This window comes from Colobus angolensis, unplaced genomic scaffold (assembly GCF_000951035.1).
Source record: "Colobus angolensis palliatus isolate OR3802 unplaced genomic scaffold, Cang.pa_1.0 Scaffold65, whole genome shotgun sequence".
Lineage (NCBI taxonomy): Eukaryota > Metazoa > Chordata > Mammalia > Primates > Cercopithecidae > Colobus > Colobus angolensis.
The window spans coordinates 1,489,446-1,509,527 of NW_012120154.1; the positions used below are offsets into that span (position 1 = coordinate 1,489,446).

General features: G+C 36.7%; 1 protein-coding gene across 1 annotated transcript in view; it reads left to right on the forward strand.

The window, feature by feature from the left end:
- Positions 1 to 20,082, forward strand: part of ENTHD1 (ENTH domain containing 1) — a 142,236-nt gene that overhangs the window by 96,899 nt on the left and 25,255 nt on the right. The window contains exon 6 of the mRNA XM_011964184.1: positions 14,086 to 14,475. Coding sequence (XP_011819574.1) covers positions 14,086 to 14,475 — 390 coding nt within the window. The remainder of the gene's footprint in view (positions 1 to 14,085; positions 14,476 to 20,082) is intronic.

Here is a 20,082-nt window from a genome sequence, read left to right on the forward strand (position 1 = left end):
ATAAACTACACTTTAACTCCATCCCACCCCTATATTTTAACTTAATTTACATATTTTTATATTGCCTGTCTCTTAACACATTGCTGTTGCTATTCTCTGGTTGTATCATTTTATTCCTTGCTTTTCATTTTAAGTGAATCTATACCATAAGGCTTACCAAAAAAAAAAAAAAAAAAACCATCTTATAGATATAACAAGTTATTTTAAAGAGATGACAACTTATTTTAGATCACAAAGAAAATAACAGAAACAAAGAAAAAAATGAAAAAAAAAAAACCTTCTATGCTTTAACTTTATCCCCTCCACATTTTGACTTTTATTTGTGTCAATTTACATATTTTATATTACCCATCTCTTAGCAGGTAGCAATAGCTATTATTGTCTTTGATAGATTTGTCTTTGGGGATTCATACTAGAGTTAGAAGTGGATTTCACAACACAGTTACAGCATTAGAGTATTCTGGCTTGTCCATGTACTTAATTTTGCCAGTGGGTTTTATACCTTCCAATTTCTTTCTTTTTTTTTTTTTCTTTCATGTGACTGTCTTTTTTGTTTCAAACTAAATAACTCCCTTTAGCATTTCTTGTAAGACAGGTCTGGTGGTGGTGAATTCTCCCAGCTCTTGTTCACCAATTTATTTTAAAATTTCAGTTATTTTTCATTTTTAGAAGTTCTATTTGGATCTTTGTTAAATCTGCTTGGTTTTGTTTTTTTGGTTTTGGTTTTGGTTTCTCTTTGAGACAGTCTTGCTCTGTCGCCCAGGCTGGAGTGCAGTGGCATGATCTTGGCTCACTGCAACCTTCGCCTCCTGGGTTCAAGCAATTCTCCTGCCTCAGCTTCCTGAGTAGCTGGGATTACAAGCATGCGCCACCATGCCTGGCCAATTTTTGTATTTTTGGTAGAGACGGGGTTTCACCATGTTGACCAGGCTGGTCTTGAACTCCTGACCTCATGATCCACCTGCCTCAGCCTCCCAAAGTGTTAGGATTACAGGTATAAGCCACCACACCTGGCCTGCTTTTATAATCTCTTACACCTTGCACATCTTTCAGAAATACTTTATTTCTCTAACTACATTAAGCATATCTGTAGTTATTTTATCTTCTGTGCTTAATAATTTTAAGGTTTAAAGGCTTCACTGGCCTAATTATTCTGGCTTTTGTATTCTTGGGCACGTTTGTAGTACATGATCTGTCCTCAAAAATATTTGTTGCATGAATGAAGATATGTGGAAGGCATGGGAATAAAAAGAGTAACAGGAACATTAGTAGATAAATTATAGTACAGTCCTATAAGTCATATTATAAAAAATATAAGCAAAGAACTTTAAGAACAAGGACCATACAACTGCCTCTGTCTAGAAGAAGAGAAATGGTATTTGCCATCTTAGGTATTCAGTAAGGTGTTTCAAAAGGGGCATGTTCTCTGGTATACGGTAATGTTTAAAGTTTTAATAGGTGTCTTTTTTGCTTATTTTGAATAATAGAACATTTATGTTTCACAAGAAATAATACTTCATCTGAATTTATGATCTAAGTGATATTTAAAGGCTTGTTTCAGTGTTGCAGACAGACGTGATTTTTACTCTGTGTCGAAGTTTAAAAGTGTATTAGTGGCCTGTATATCTAATAGGGAATATGTCTGAGAGTTGTAGTTCTTCATATCACTGTCATATTTACATAGTATACCAGTTCTCCTGATCTCAATACCCCCCTTCCGAGAATTGGCAGGTTCAAGAGAATGCATTGTGCTTGCAGATCATAAATACAGGAGTATCAATGGGGAAGGGAGAGCACCTGGTTTGTTGACATTCCCATCCACTTCCAGTTAGGGCCATGGCAGGAACTTCCTGTAATCTCACTTCTTCAGACTGTTTCATGATACCAATAACCATGACTAAATAGAGTTTGCTGTGTGCCAGGCAACTTTTCAAGCATCTCATATATTTAATTCACATCAGAATTAAACCTCTGACCCAATTTAGCTTAAATTTTTACTCTTCTATAATCACCTGTAGGGTTTTATTGTCATTTTAAGGGTTGGCCTGATGGCCATATACTCTTGTGCCCTCAGGCACCTGCTCATCTTGTTCAGCCTGGCATGCTTTATAGAGCAGGGAGACCATTCACATGCCAGAGACCGGGCTCCGTTGAAACTCTCGCTAGCAGAAACACAGGAAACACCGCAATAGATAAAGATCACCAGCTTCACAAAGACATTTCGGCTTTCATTTTTATAACTATAATCTATTGAGAGAAATTATGGTTTTTGTAATTGGTGGAATCTTAACTATGGTTTAAAATTTAATGAGCACCCTCTACCTGTTTTATAATCCATTCATTGTAATCCATTTTAATGGCATGAAAGTCTTTAGCTGACCACTTAATTTTTTTAAAAAGCACCTTTATAGAAGAAGCAAGTTACATGAAAAAAAGCACCTTTGCATATGTCCAAATCTGTATTTGTCCATGAGAAATTAAGCCATTATTTCAAGTTTATATTGAAGTGGTAGTAAATGATGCTTGCCATATTTCATGGCTGTGTTTTAAAACTATGTTTTCTTAATACTTAAGTATAATATACACTACAATTATATGTAATGATATATAAAATTCTCAGGACCTACAGCTGTGTACGCACACATCCACACAATCATAGGGAGATTATAGCTATTCCAACTTCTTATGATTATTTAGGTTTTATGCATGTACTGTAAGAAAAAATATATTAAAATTTTCATGTCAAGCATGTTATTTAAGTTGCACATTCAATGTTTATTTTAACTTAGTGGTTTGTCTTTTAAACCAATAAATTTAATAAGCAATTTAAATCACTCCTCTATATTAATAATTTATAACTGTGGCCTCTTAGCAAAATGGCCTTATTATTACCTTCAGGTCCTATTTCCTCTGTTGACTTAATTACTAAAGTAGAAGCTCCTTCAGTTACACATTTTTAAACTACAGAAAGACATATTTTGGCATCCATCTTTTGTCCTGCTTGCCAGCTCTCTGCTTTGTAGCTGTAATTGGATAGTATGTATCAGAACAAGGGCAAGATCATAGCAATAACTCTGTTGGAATATAACCCCACTACTAGATTCACAATAATGAATACAAAATAATATACACTGATTGTAACACCTGAAACAATGCAATGGGATTATTGCAAAATGAAAAAGAGGTAGCAGGGTGGAATGTTCCTGTCTGCACACAAAATCTCTTAACTCAGAAGCAAATCTGAAGTTCTCTTTCAACAGATTTCATCGTCATCTGCAAACTGGCAAAAGTATTCTTAGTTACTTTAACAGCTTAGCTATTCTCTTTTGTCCTTCGGCTCAAAGCATGGAGGTGTTTTGTTGTTTTTTCCTACTTCAGTCATTTTCATGATAGTCTGTATTTAAATTTGCAGCCTGATGTCTTACATAGGGAATAAACTAAAGGATACCTAAAAGATAACTGTCAAGAATAATCAAGCCAGCTTTAATGAGACTCATGTGTCAAAGTCCCATTTTGCATCAGTCAGGTATATTGGCAGGTATAAAAGCACTGTATGATAAAGAATACTGGGTGTAGTCTCGTAATTCAATACTGGGCTTCCTGTCTAGGAGTCAGGTGGGTAGATCCTCGAGAACAAAGCTCTTTGACATTCAGGTTCAAATGGAAAGAAAATGAGAAGGCAGATAAAGCAAGTCAACCACATTAATTCACCTGTACTCTTCTGTCTTTTCAGTGGAATTCAGAGAAATTCTCTCCCAGCAAATGTTGGAAAGACCTCATGAAACAATCGGTTTAGTGTTTACAGAGTATACATTTACATGTTTGTGTTCAAACATACAAAGACAGTATTCAGCTGGGTGTGGTGGCTCTTGCCAGTAATCCCAGCACTTTTGAAGGCTGAGGAGGGTAGATCACTTGAGCCCAGGAGTTCAAGACTACCTGGGCAACATAGCAAGACCTCGTCTCTACAACTAATTAAAAAAACATTAGATGTGGTGGCATGTGCCTGTGGTCCTCAGCTACTTGGGAGGCTGAGGTGGGAGCCTGGCCAGGCTGCAGTAAGCCACGATCGCACCACTGCACTCCAGCCTGGGTAACAGAATGAGACCCTGCCCCCAACCCCTTAAAAAGAAAAAAAATGACAGTATTCATTGCAGCTCTCCATCAAATCTCCTCAAGTTCTTGTGGACTTCAGAAAAGTTTCCACAAATGCTGCATTATATATATTCAAGAAAGCATCTACCCAAAGCTGTCTTCCTGGGAGAAGGCAAGCAGCACAGATACACAGGCCAGCTGTGTGCTGACTCAACTCCATTCCCATTCCCATGGTCCTGCACCTCCAGGAGCAGCACCAGGGACAAATGGAGTGAGCCCAAGGGGAAATTGAGTCGCTTTACAGTTATGAACACGTACACATCAAGCTGTTAGAATTGTTAGTAAAGAAAAAACCTGGTGCAGCTGGTTCTCCCATACTTCTCTATTCCTTCTTTTATTCCCCTAGTAAATAACATTGATTTGGGATTTGGGAATCTGGGATTCTAGTTCTAGTTCTGCTCTTTAATCATTGTGTGATCCTGAGCAAGTCACTTGATCTCTGGGATCAAAGGGACTAAGTAAAGACCTCTCCTTTCTCTATAGTTGAATCTCTTTTAATGACCAAATCATCCAGCTTATGATTCATTGAACACACACTTATCAAGTGACTACAGGTATACTCTGCTAGTTGCCTGTGGGTTGAACAAGTTGAATAGAATCTGTGACCTGAGGGGTTTGCAGTACCCTATAGGTGATGGCTCTATAAACATATAAGAAGTTATAAATAATAACTTTGTTTACCCCTGTATTTCCAGAGCTTATAATAGTATCTAAGACGTCCTTGTACTCAATAAATATTTGACAAATGAATATTTGAAATAATGAAATCAATGGAAAATGTGAGTATTCACACTGTACTATGTAATAGCAGAGAAAATGGATTCATTTTAACTTGAAGGATAGAAAATTTCACTAAGGAGGTAGTGTTTGCATGAGGCCTTGAAGAATGAAATCATTTTTGATGGAAAAGAAGGGTGAAGAAGAGGATATTCTAGGCTGAGGGAACAGCATGAGCAAAAACACAGAGGCATGGAAATGTATGTTTTTTTAAGGGACATGAATCTGGAAGCTGAAAATCAGTTCGATATAAAGAGACAAGGAACATTTCAGGCAAAAAGATCAGCACAGGTAAAGGCTTAGTGCTGAAGGGGAGCATAGAATTTGAAGACTGAAAGAAGTATAGCTGGATCATACAGCTTTAGAATAGTAGCACAAGATGAGGCAAGAGAGGTAAATAGGGACTAATTTATGCGGAGCCTTGTAACCCATGTTAAATAATTTGAAGAAGTATTGGGGAGAAATAACATCTGATTTTCATTTTAGAAAGGTCACTCTGACTGGGCTGTGTAGAGTGGCCTGAGGGGGCAAGCTGGAGAGACCTCTTAGAGGCTGTGGTAACAACCATAGTTCCAAAATAACCTGAATGACTGGGAAGCTGCTGGTCATATTAACAGAGGTAAAGCAAACACCCAAGGATGAGGAGGCTGGAGGATGATAAGACTTCCCTGAACAGATAAATAGGTAGATATTTAGGGCTAAAAATCAGCAGAGGTCAGGGTTCAGGATTAAAATGTGTGAATTACTTGTCGACAGGTGACCGTCTAGATCTAGTCTAAGTATAATAATAAATGACATCACCCTGGGAGATTGTAGAGGCAGAAGAGGAAAGTCAAGGACAGACAGTGTTTACATTTCACAGGAAACAGGGCCAGGAAGAATGTTGAGAAGATTGCCTAGACAGATAGGAGGAGAGCCAGCAAAGTTCGTTGGAGGCATCTGAAGAGGAATGAGTTTCAAAGAAATTGTCTTAAGATTTCAATTTCATTCTTTCTCATCAATCCTGTCTGTCAAAACGTCTGCCAGCCCTGGTTCCGTCTATGTCTCCAGATTGAGCTCCTCTGCTCTCTGTGTGCACTGTGCACTCCTAATCCTGAATGCTTTGTACCTGCCCGGCCACTACCACACAGCACATTGTGTACAGCCTTCATTTCTTTGCTGAAATTGTTCCCTTTACTTGGACATCTTTGTGTCCTTCTTCTCCTGCTTGACTTTTTCCTCATGCTTTCAGCTTGGTTCAGATATCACTTGTTTGAATCTCTCACACATCTTTATACCTCTAAACCTAACACAATGCCTGAATTTGTAGTTGCTTATTTTGGTATTATTTTGGTATTAAATTAATCTTACAATCTGAATTATTTCACTGGTCTCCTGGTTTTCTTATTTCTATTATCTCCCAACCCCAGAGAATTGCAATTAAAGATACAGCAATAATTTTCCTAAAGCATTATATATGTCAGAATCTGGTCAGGAGACCAAAAAATACACCAGCTATGAGGTTAGCAGCTTTACTGAGGTATGGTTACCATTCAATAAACTGTACATGCTTAAAATGTATAAATTTCTTCTTTGACTCATGGGTATTTGAAGTATGTTTTCTAAATTTCCAAATATTTAGGAGTTTCTGCTAAGTACATTGTTATTTCTACATTCAATTCCATTGTGTCCAGAGAACCTAATAGAAGGCTTTGGGCTTTTAAAGCTTATTGAGATTTAGTCCAGCACATGGACCATCTCAGTGAATAGACCATGGGTACTTGCACACTTGCAAAGAAAATGTGTTTTCTGCCATAGGAGCTTTATAAATGTCTATTAGGTCGAGGTAGTTGATGTTAAGTCTTCTAAATCCCGCTGATATTTTGTCTACTTGTTTTATCCATCACTGAGTGAAGGGTGTTAAACTCTCTAAATACGACTTAGTTGGATTTGGCTAGTTCTTTCTTTAATTCTCGAGGTGTTTTTTGTTGTTGTTGTTGTTTTGTTTTTGAGGCGAGGTCTCTCTATGTTGCCCAGACTGTTCTCAAATTCCTGGGCTCAAGCGATCCACCTGCTTTGGCCTCCCAAAATGCTGGGATTACAGGCATGAGCCACTGCGCCTAGCTAGTTCTTTAATTCCGTCAGATTTTGCTTCATGTATTTTAAAGCACTGTTCTAAGGCATATATACATTTATGTTTGTATCTGCCAGATGATTGGCCCTTTTGTCATTATGAAATATCCCTTTTTATCTCTACGAATACCCCTGGTCTTAAAGTGTATTTTATCTAATGTTAATATAGCCACTCAGCTTTCTTATACTTATCGTTCCATGGTATACCTTTATAAAGCATTTACTTTCAACCCATTTGCAATGTTGTCCTTATAGGGTGTCTCTTGTATACAGTATATAATTAGATCTTTTTTATCCAGTCTGAAAATTTGTGCCTGTTAATTGCATTTACTGTGGTTATTGAAATGGTTGGCTTTACAACTACTATTTTTCTATTACTTTCTCCTTGTTTCATTGGTGTTTTGTTCCTCTGTTCCTACCTACCTTCCTTCTTTTGAGCTAAGTCAATAATTTTTAGAATTCCACTTTATCTATTAGCCTTGGTAGTTATACCAAGGGATTAAATTATACACCTTTAGGTATTCACAGTCTATTTAGAGTTAACATCATGTCACCATTGCATATAAAATATAAGAATATTGCAACCATATAGGTCTATTTACCATCTCATCATTTATGCTATAGTCCAGGGGTCCCCAGCCCCGGCCCATGGACTGGTAGCAGTATGTGACCTGTTAGGAACTGGGCCACACAGCAGGAGGTGAGAAGCAAGTGAGTTAGCATTGCCGCCTGAGGTCTGCCTCCTGTCCGATCAGCAGCGGCATTAGATTCTCATAGGAGCACCCTATTGTGAACTGTAAAGCGAGGGCTCTAGGTTGCACACTCCTTATGAGAATCTAATGCCACATGATCTGAGGTAAAACAGTTTCATCCCCAAACCATCCCCCCCACACCCTGTTCTGTGGAAAAATTGTCTTCCACAAAAGCAGTCCCTGGTGCCAAAAAGCTTGGGGACTGCTGCTATAGTCATTTAAATTATATTTACATTTGTTATAACACCCCACACAAATTGTTACTTTTTTTAAAAGAGTTACATATATTGTATTTTAAAAAAATAAGAGTAAAAACAGTCTTTTACATTCACCTATATATTTTCCATTTTTAGAACTCTTTATTTCTTCCCAAAGATCCAACTTTCCATTTGGTATACTTTGTCTTCAACCCGAAGTACTTCCATTAGCAATTCTTGTTATAGTTTTTTCTACTGGCAATTCATTCTCTTAGTTTTTGTTTATCTTACAATGTTTTGATTTTTGCCTTCAATTTTAAAGAATATTGTTGCTGGATATAGAATTCTGCATTGACAGTTTTTTTTTTAAGCATTAAAAAAATGATGTCATTCTGCTATCTTCTAGCCTCTGTTGTTTCTGATGAGAAGTCAGTCATCATTGATCTCATTCTTCCCTTATATAGAATGGGTCATCTTTCTCTGGGTACTTTCAAGATTTTCATTTTTATGTTTGATTATCAGCAGTTTGACTATAATGATAGCAGGTATGGTTTTCTCTGTAGTTTTGTTTTGTTTTGTTTTCACCAGATTTCTCCCCTTTCTAGTGCTGTGGTAGCTCCAAATCTTGTTTTCTGGTTCTTATAAGTCAGTTAAGACTATGGTTTTAGCCCACTTTTAGCCAACCACTGTAGAGCTGGCTGGATTCAAGGCAGCAAGTTGGAAAAACAGCAAACTTCCCCAGCGTTCTCTGCCTTCTAACTCTTCTCCCTCTCTAGTTTCTGCCTACTTTTGGTCCCCCTCCTATGCCTTCAGGTTATTGGTTTCTATATATTTTTTAATTTTCTGGCTGTTATCTACAGGAGAGTTGGTCCACTTGAAACTACTCTGCCATTATCACAAAAATATGATACAATAGAGAGAATTTAATACAAAAATATTAAGTATTAAAAACAGAAAGGGCAAAAAAAGAGTATAGGTTAAGCACATCTAATCGGAAAATCCAAAATCCAAAATTTTTTTTAGCACTACATAATGCTGAAACGTCATGCTCAAAGAAATGCTAGTTGGAGCATTTCAGATTTTGAATTTTCAGATTAGGTATGGTCAGCTGGTAGTATAATGCAGATATTCCAAAGTCTGAAAAAGTCCAAAATCTAAAACACTTCTGGTCCCAAGCAATTCCAATAAGGGACACTCAGTTTGTACCAGGATATCATGAAGGTAGCAACTGCAGGGATAAGTCACCCGCCCTAACGCTGGAGGAGTTATTCAAATTTAGAAACTTGGAGAAGGGGCTCTGTGGGGTGCTGACCAGGCCTCTTAGGAGGGGGTGCTGGTTGACGGGTGCTAATGTTAAGAGAGTATGATAAGGCTGCTTCTACACGTGTTGGAAAAATGCAAACTGGCAAGAACACATTCTTTCCATCTTCCCCACTGATGGAGTGGAGAAGCGTTGCAAGGGTGTTGCAGTCAGGAGCGGGGAACAAACAGGAAGGAGCAAGTCCTCTCTTCCTACTCTAACCTTCCCATCTACCTCTAGCACCTCTTGTTGGCAGCACCTAACAAAAAGCTAACTGGCAAAGTATGAACGTGGTATGTAGTGTCCCAGCTCCAGTATCACAAAGCAAGAGTATAGAAGGGTTTGAGTATGAAGCTGACACAGCAGCTCAGTAGCTGCACAGCCCATCCATTGCCTACTCAGCATCATACACATTCTACACATATTTAAATTTCCAAGCAACAAAAACAACCCTCTTTTTCTACCTAACAAGATACAACTATCTTTGAATGAAGATGCTTTCCCCAAAACAAAGCTACAAAGTTCTCAGACCTCTAAGATACCCAGTCCCCAATTTCTAAAACTTTCTGGAGTTATGTTGTGAGAACTGGTTTCCATCAGATTGGATTTCCCCTCTACAGGCATTTAGGTTTTGCTGCTTCTAATCCTCCACAAACTTTTCCTTCTCACAAAATTTGTTGACATTTCTTATCTTTTGTTGTCTTCTCTTCTCTTCTGTTCTATTTCCCCTCTGGTTGATGCCTTTTTATTCCACTTCTGTCATTTCAGTGGGTTTTGAGAAAGGAGGGGAGGGTGATTATATCTTGTAGCTAGTACTATTGATGCCCCACCCTATACTCTCTTGGCCTTCCTCTGAGTACTGCTGCAGCCTCGGTGACCAGTTCCCATTTACACTGAAAGTACCTGCATCTCTCTTCTTCTCTACCCAGGAGCTTTCTCCAGAGCCCTTAGACTTGTTCATCCTAAGTGCAGGGCAGCCTGGAAGTTGCAGGGATTTAATGCCCAGAGTCAACCCTCAACCAGTCATAGTAAGAGTTATTGAAAAAATATTCCACCTTCTCATCCCTGGGAGAACAGTTCTGAGGCAACCCAACAGGAGTGGCCCTCATTTTCCCACAACAGTAACTTGCTTGTTAATATACTCTTTATTGACTTTTGTCCCTTCTTTGTTTTAACTTTCCCGGTCCCTCATTTGTGCTTCTTTAAATCACTGGCCAAATTACTTGCATCCAAGTCTGCCTTTTGGGGTATCCAAACTAAAACATGTTCAAACTGCTGTTGAGCAAGTATATTCCTGTTCACTCATTTATTAGAAAGCTATAATTTTTTAGACACTGTGAAATTGAACTGGTAACTTATATTATTAGTTATTTTTATGTGTTTATCATACAGATACCTGTGTGTATATATATACATTTACACAAGTTTGTATATGTCTCTATCTATATATACATAATCCATACTTTGTTCATTGACAATAGGAATTCGTTGTTCATTGACATTCGTTCATTGATGATAGGAATTGTGACTTCCACTTATGCATATGTCCTGCATCTAATACAGTCCAGTGTAAACAGTGGGTACTAACAATTATTTCTTGATGGACCATTCCTATTTGTAGGCTTCAAATACAGTATACATTGTTATACACAAAATCAACATATAAAGTTGATATTAAATAATTTATAAATTAAGACATAGTTAAAGTTAACAAACATTTGACACCTCCTATATGCAAAAGCATGATGCAGGTTATAAAGTCAAAATGCAGGAACTTAATATGATATGTGATAGGCACCAAATAGCATATAATAAAGTGAAAAATGAGTTTATAGAAATATTACCTCAGAGAAGGGAAGGATTAAGATAGAGTGGTAGGCATGATTGGAAATCGCTTCTAGAAGTAGTATTTAAGGAATAGTAGGGTTTAAAAGGATTTAAATAGGCAGAGAAGAGGAGGGTATTCCAGTGTTGGAGTGCAGGGTGGGGAATCAGTGGTGATGGTCAAGAGCCCTGCGTTAACATGGAGAATGAAGCTAAATGGACCTAAATGCTCATGGCATATGGAGTGACAGGGAGAATGGCCTGACTGAGGGTTTGTTTCCTGTTGAGCAGCAATAGAAAGTAAGCAATGGAGGGCCTTTGAAACCCAAGGAATTTGTACTTTCTCACTGACACAAGAGGCAGTTTTTGAAGGATTTTCAAATATAAACTATAAAGTAGTAATTCAATTGGAGAGGAATAATTTGACGCATTGCATAGACAGCAGAGGTGGACAAAGGCTGATGGAAGAGAAACCTGGTACAACTTGCTTTCTAGAATCTTCAAGACTCTTTAGCTTTCTGTGTAAGTAAACATTTTTCTCTTTGAAATAATGTACTATGCATTTCAAATCATTATTTTTCATTTGGCTTCTTCTAGGTCTGAGTATTTGATTCCATTTAAAAAGTTAGCAACTTTAGCAAAAAACCAAGCAACCAAAAGATTGCAGCCTGTTCTTCCTCAGCTATTGGGAAAGGGGGTTGATAGAAATGGAATGACTTCTGTCTGGTTTGCTTCATTGAATTTTAAGGATTTGTTCATTTGTTTCATTTTAAACTTTTTTCCAAACCTTAAAATGGCAGCCATACAGACAACTTTATGCATCCCAATTTTGAGATTTAGATTAAGTGTTGTGAATATTTTCATCAGAAAGATCTAGTCATTCTGAAATGTCCTAGTTTAATATTACTAAATTTTAAGATGTTCTTGTTACATATAGAGCAAAACATTTTTGTCCTGTTTTTCTCAGATGTAAAATGAAAGTCAGTGGAAAAATATTTAACTAAAATTCACTTTTAATGAATGCTTTGATATAAATGTGGTGATATGCAAAGTCACTTTGAAATACCATAAATCTAGTAATCTAGTATTCTACTAGGAATATATTAGTTTGGGTTTTTTTGTTGTTGTTGTTGTTTTTTTTTTTTTTGCATAGAAATGGAGTCTCACGATGTTGCCCAGGCTGATCTCGAACTCCTGGGCTCAAGTGATTTTCCCACCTCAGCCTCCCAGTAGCTGGGACTATAGGCACTGTGCCTGGCTTATATTAGTATTTTTAACAGACTTTCAATCATCTAAATATATTTCAGTCATATGCAAATTAGGAATATTTTAGGAGAGGTTCTTTTCATCTACCTATTTCCTTTCATCATTATTAAGCAGTTAAACTATATTCAGTTTAGAAAAATGAAGGCGTTACTTTTTCTTTCATCTTTGTACTTCAGTTTCCCTTGCACCCAGTGAGCATTCATTGAAACTGTCCTCTGGGAATGTCACTGTTAGGTGCTGGGACACGAAGATGACTCCTTGTAAGGTCTCCTCAAGGAGACTTTTGTCAAGTAGGGGACAAGACTTGTAATAAATGAGATATGAAGTGTTATAATTACTCACAGAGCTTCAAACAGGACATGTGAAGATAGGCAATAATAGGATAGGGTGAGGAAAGAAAAGGGTCAGGGCAAGCTTTAAAGAGAAAGTGATATTTGAATTGAATTTTAAAAGATGAGAGGATGGAGGAAAAATAGAATTTCTGGTGAAGATAGCAATATAAATTTCTTGAACTGTCTAATTCTGTGGTACATACCAGCAGCTTTTTTGCTAAGGCTAACCTCCAACTGCAGATGAAAATGAAAAGGAAGGTTTTTAGAGACAAAGAAAAGTTTCTCTTCTTTAATAACGCAGAGCCCAAAAGTGATGAGGATAGCATATAAATGTGCATTCTGAAGTATTTTGTGACATACATCGTGATGTATAATCACTCGATAGTGAATCACACAATTTTTGTGTCCCTTTGGGAGCTTCAAAAGATAACCTCTTCCTTTGACCCTCTTCTACCTCATTATGCTTCTCATTTCATGAACACAACCTCATAAAAATAACGGTCTTTCTTTTCATGTCCCCGTTCAGATGGAGCTGTTGCAGAGCAAGCCCTGGCACTAAGAGTGTTCCTAGCAATTTGCATCTAGAAACTTGGACCAGGTCTATGACGTATAGATTCAATAGACATTCCTAGACCAGGCCCACCTGAAGTTTCAGTTTCTTAAAATTCCTTCGTTGTCTTCTATTTGTAATAAATATTGTCTGTTATATTCTAGGGACTATTCTAGGTACTTCGGTGATACTAACCACTGGAATGGACAAAGATCTCCAACCCAGTGGAAGTTGCATTTTACTAATTGTCAGAACATCTCTGAAAGATTGTTTCCTTTCTTCCATATAGACAAAGCATTTATTAAAATTAAGCTTCTACCTAAAGTATTGAGTTTCTTTAATGTGCCTTGTATATAGAAACTGTGTGGAAGAATACATTCTTTATTTTGGGGGAGAAAGCTTTTTTTTTTTTGGTAGCTGAGGGTTCTGTAAGGATAGACCAGTATGATGTGGCATATTTTCCCTAGTTTATCTTGTAAAAAAGATGAAAGTTGGAAAGTACTAAAAATATGGTGGTTTCAGCGACAGATAAGTGGGTGAAGGGAGAAATATTTAAAGACAAGTTATTTGAAGCTTTCCTTGCTTTGTGCTTCACTGAGGAGAGAGGGAGAAGGCAGCTACCAAAATGACTAAGGCGTCAATTATAGCTTGGGTGTACTTTAAATAGGCAGAATATAGAAGCATAGTAAAAAAGCAGAAGGGCTAAATAGGAAAGAATTCTGTTATGACATTAAGAAATCCTATTTATTAAAATTGCAACAGATTTGAAATAGAGTATTTTTAGTTTTTTTTATTATAGTTCTTATTTGTTATTTTATAGATGCTGTGCCTACTGTCTCAGAAAATAGTCCATCTGGGCAAACAGATGTGAATTTGGACAAGAGATCAGATGGTACCCTTACAAATACTGTAACAGAAAACCTCTTGGAAACACCTTTAGAAAAGCAATCAGCTGCAGAAGGTCTTAAAACATTGACAATTTTACCAGCATGTTGGTCGTCAAGTAAACAGGAGTTTATCAGCCCCAGCTTAAGGATATCAAAGTCAGATTCTACTTTCCATAACCAGGCCTCTGTAGAAACACTCTATGTCTCTCCCTCATTCAAAATATTTGACCCAGCAAAGGAGACTGTAATCAACAAGGCCTACCAGAAACCACCACGATCCAGCATTCAGATGGATGGTAAAATCCTCAAGACAACCACATGGGGTGAGTCTACCAAAAACAAAAACAAAACAAAAAACCTCTTTTGAAGCATTATTTCACTTTTCTCTGCTTTCTGTCTCCTTTTTTGGTTCCCTCCTTTCAGTCTTCATCAGTGATACTAAAATGTACATGCCATACACATACTTTTTAGTTGGGAAAGTACACCTTTTATTAAAGGGCCAATAGATAATTCATCACCGTGGGTTCTGAGTCCTTTGTTGAATATATTACCATAAGTTCTGAGCAATTTTGGTACAGACCAAATTAGAAGGAACTAGCATGAAGTAAGTGCTTCTGTTAGACATGTAGATTACTTATTAAGAGATTATATGAAAAAGAATTGGTTATTATGTATATTGGTATATACACACACCCCCACATACACACAGGTGTATGTGTGCCCTTTTAAAAAGGGCTGTGTACTGATTGCACAAAAGAGATGGGGGATCTTGTCCTTTTTGTAGTATATATTATATATTTTTATATTATAAAGATATAAAAAACATTAAGAAGATTGCAATATTGTTTAGACTGGGTAATAAAGGATAAAGCCAGTTGAGATTTCAGGTTATTGGCTGTCAGTTACTACATCCTCCATTATATAATTATGCTTTCTACTTTAAAGTTTACTAGTAAAATAATAATTTTTTGTTTATGAATTTTTCAAAGACTAAGTAGTAGTTTTATTGGTTCTTACATATAATAGTGCTAACCAACTCATATAAATATAAATTAAAATTTATTTATTTTTATTAGGGACAGGGTCTTATTCTGTTGCAATCAATGCAATCATGGCTCACTGAAGCTTCGAACTCCTGGGCACAAGCAATCCTTCTGCCCCTCAGCCTTCCAAGTAGCTAGGACTACAGGTGCATGCCACCAACCTGACTACTTTTATTTTTTTGTATGTGGAGGTGGGGGTCTTGCTATGTTACCCAGGTTGGTCTTGAACTCCTGGCCTCAAGTGATCCTCCTGCCTCAGCCTCCTAAAGCTCTGGAATCACAGGTATGATCCACTGTGTCTGGCCAATACAAAGATTTTAATGCGAATCTCTTAAACAGACTCAAACTCAGATCAAAAGTACATATAAATATAAACAATGGAAGCCACCATGTTGAAGTTAAAGAAATTTATATTGGTATTAGTAAGGTCAATGAGTAATAAAAGATTTTCCTTGGTGCTCTTTCGAGAATTTTTTGATATTGAATAGCCTAAAGGTAGTAAAACTGATTCTCAGTTTTGTCAACCAATTAACTTTTCTGCTGAGACTGCTGATGTGGAAACCAGTTAGTACTGGTTATGATGGCTCTGATGGCTTATGTGCCTGGCTGTCCCTGGGAAGTGGATACGTTTGGTTCATTTATTTCATGAATACCACAAGAAGATCATTGAAAATACTTTTTGGTTGTTTTGAGTGTACCAAGTACACTTAAAATTTAGCAAGAAGTTCCTCTGAAACTGGTTAACAAGGAGAATTTTTTTGTCTGCTTATAATAGATAGTATTGGTCTAATTCTACTACCAAAAATACTTATTAAATCTAGGAAATTATTAAAAGTTGGTTTGAAGTCATCATCAAACAACCAAGTAGAAAATACATAATAGGTTAAGACGCGAGGGGGAAGGAAATTATGAGTCCCTCATTCACCTTAGTTTCCCCACCTTGAGTCATTTGCCAGTTCTCAGAGATAATAGAAGCTGAAGAAAAATCAGAGGCGTAGGCTTTCCACGGTCTCACTGAGCTTGGGAGACATGGTAGGAGTTGAAGGGCCCATATTCCAGAGGGAGGGAATCACAGAGAAGAAATCCTAAAAATCTTTCTGTCATTTCTTACTGAAACATTTGCCTACTGCTAAGCTACCTGCATTCAGGATGAGATGCCAAGAAACTAAATGGGAAGCAGCTTCTAAAAGGCCAGTGAACTATGCAAAGATTCTGGTGATCTTGTGATACAAGGAAACAAATGTCAGAGTTCAGGATACAGCAAATGGTAGGAGTCATGGGAAACACTCCAGGCTTTCCACTGGGACCCCTGATAGGCTATACCCTAGGCCTCAGGACTATACTGTAGGAATAAGGATGAACGAGAAGTTGAGTAGCCCTCACAAATACTATTAATAAAACCTATTTCACCTAGAGCAAAGTGATTGACTTGTATTCCATCTGCCTTCCAGAAGACAATTCAATCCTTTCTTGAGAGCTCTTAAAATTTTTCATTAAAAATTTTGGCTTTCAACCCAAAGTTACCAAGCATACTAGGAAATGAAAAAACGGCCAGAAATATAGGAGAAAAGTAGACAACAGAAACAGATCCACAGTAATCTAGATTCTGAATGTATAAAATAGGTACTTTAAAATTATGATTAATATTAATATGATCAAGAAGACAGGAAAGATGAAGAATTTCATCAGAATACTAGTATCTATTTTAAAAATCAAATGGACTGGGTACAGTGACTCATGCCTCTAATCCCAGCACTTTGGAAGGCTAAGGCAGGGAGATTGCTTTGAGGCTAGGAGTTCAAGACAAGCCTGGGCAACATAGAGAGATCCCATCTCTACAAAAAATATATATATATTAGTCAGATGTGGTGGCATGTGCCTGTAGTCCTAGCTATGCTGGAGGCTGAGGCAGGAGGATCACTTGAGCCCAGGAGGTTAAGGCTGCAGTGAGCCATTATCATGCCACTGCACTTTAGCCTGGGTGACAGAATGAGATCCTGTGTCAAAAAAAAAAAAAAAATCAAATGAAAATTGTAGAACTGAAAAATACAGTAGCTGAAATTAAGATTCTGAGGGTATTCTTCAGTCCTCATAGCCTGGAGTATCAGAAGAGAGTTCTGTTCTGGTAGGGAAGCTGGAAAGTTATGAATGAAAACCTAAAAGAGGAGGAGACTGAGAAGGGGCAAATCTTATTATTTGTGTATAAACTCTTCTCAGATTCTTGATTGACCACTAAACTATACACATAGGGGGACCCCAGTGAGTCTGACCAGAAAAGAAAATCCTACTGGAAGTCAAAAGAACTGAGATGAGATTTCAGCTTCTGCTTACTGGAGGGCTGACAATTTGAAGAGGCCAGGCAAGTTATCTTCCAACCAGAACAAAAATCAGTGCTCTTTAGAGGAGTATCACAGAATCCAGACACTTTGCAATGTATCATCCAGATGTCCAGTGTAAAATTTTAAAACTCACTAGGCATTTGAAGAAATAGGAAAGTATGAGTCATAATGAAGATATTAAGTCAGTAGAAACTGACCCTTAGATGACCCAGGTGTTGCAATTAGCAGACAAATTCTAAAAGCAGCTATTATAAATCCATTTAAGAACTTAAAGTACTCACAATGAATGAATAGAAAGGAGCATCTCAGCAGGCAAATAACTGTAAAAAGGAATTAAATGAAAGTTCTGGAGCTGAAAGATAAATAATTGAAATGAAAATTTTACTGGAAGGGTTTAGCAGAAGATTAAAAATGAAAGAAAGAGCAAATGAATTTGAAAATAGATCAATAGAAATAATCTGATCTGAAAAATGGAAAGAAAAAGGTTAAAGAAAAAGAAACAGAGAGACTCAGTCTTGTGAAACAGTGTCAAGCAGTCTGACATTGATGTAATTGGAGTTCCAAAAGGTGAGGAAAAGACATAGGGTCAGAAAAAATTATTTGAAGAGATAATGCTCAAACCTCTCCAAATGTGTGAAAGAAATAAACTTTCAGATCCAAAATGCTCAATGAATTTCAAACAGAATTAAAGAAAAAAACCACTATGTCTAGACATATGATAGTTGGACAGCTGGATTCCAGAGATAAAATCTTGAAAGCAGGAAGAAAAATTATCATATTACATGCAGAGGACCAAGAATATGAATGACACCTGATTTTTCATCATAAGCAGTGTATACCAGGAGACAATGAAAAGTCATCTTGTAAGTGTTAAATGACAAAACCTAGTAACCCAGAATTCTATATCTAGCAGAACCAAAAAAAATGAAAATGAAAACAGGACTTGATTCAAGTGAATAAAAACTGATCGTCAGGGAATCCATACTACAAGAAACACTGAAGGAATATTTTCAGCCTAATGAGAAATTATGCTAGTTACCTGAATCCACAGAAGAGAATAATGAGCACTGGAAATGATAAATATGTGCATAAATATAAAATACTATGCATACTTTTTCTTCTAATTAAAAAGTACATGTAACTCAAGCAAAACTTATAATACTGTATTTTGGGGTTTAAAGCATATATAGATATATATTGCAACATAGCACCAAGAATGAAAAGTTTATGGAATTATACCATTGAAAGATTTCTATATTTTACATGAAATAGTACAATATTAACTATGATTAACTCATGATAAGTTAAGCATGCATATTTACACTTGTAAAAAGGAAAGTGGTATAGCCAAAGTCCTACTGAGGAATTAATATGGAATAGTAAAAATATATTCGAGCAACACAAAAGAAGAAAGGAGGGACAAAAACAGACAAATAGAAGGCAGAGAGCAAAATAGAAGACCTAAATCCAAGCATTTCAATAATTACATTAAATAGAAGTGGAATAAACTTTCCAATTAAAAGGAACAGACTTTAGATTGGATAGCAAAACAAGACTCAACTATATGCCATCTATGAGGGAAGTGCTTTAAATACAAAGACATAAATTGATTGAAAGTAAAACAAATAAAAATATGTACTATGCAAGCAGCATAATAAAGTGGGAATGGCTATATTAATACCAGACAAAATTGACTTCAACCAAGGATTATTACTAAATAAGGACATTTCATATTGATATATAGGCCAATACATTAGGGATATATAGCAACTAAAAGTGTATATGCACATAGGCTCAAAATAAAGGGATGGAGGAAGATCTACAAAGCAAATGGAAAACAAAAAAAGACAGGGGTTGCAACCCTAGTCTCTGATAAAACAGACTTTAAACCAACAAAGATCAAAAGAGACAAGGTGATTACATAATGGTAAAGGGATCAATTCAACAACAAAAGCTAACTATCCTAAATATATATGCACTCAATACTGGAACACCCAGATTCATAAAGCAAGTCCTTAGAGACTTACAAAGAGACTTAGACTCCCACACAATGATAATGGGAGACTTTAACACCCCACTGTCAACATTAGACAGATCAACGAGACAGAAAGTTAACAACGATATCCAGGAATTGAACTCAGCTCTGCACCAAGCAGACCTAATAGACATCTACAGAATTCTCCACCCCAAATCAACAGAATATACATTTTTCTCAGCACCACATCGCACTTATTCCAAAATTGACCACATAGTTGGAAGTAAAGCACTCCTCAGCAAATATAAAAGAACAGAAATTATAACAAACTGTCTCTCAGACCACAGTGCAATCAAACTAGAACTCAGGATTAAGAAACTCAAAACCGCTCAACTACATGGAAACTGAACAACCTGCTCCTAAATGACTACTGCATACATAATGAAATGAAGGCAGAAATAAAGATGTTCTTTGAAACCAGTGAGAACAAAGATACAACATACCAGAATCTCTGGGACACATTTAAAGCAGTGTGTAGAGGGAAATTTATAGCACTAAATGCCCACAAGAGAA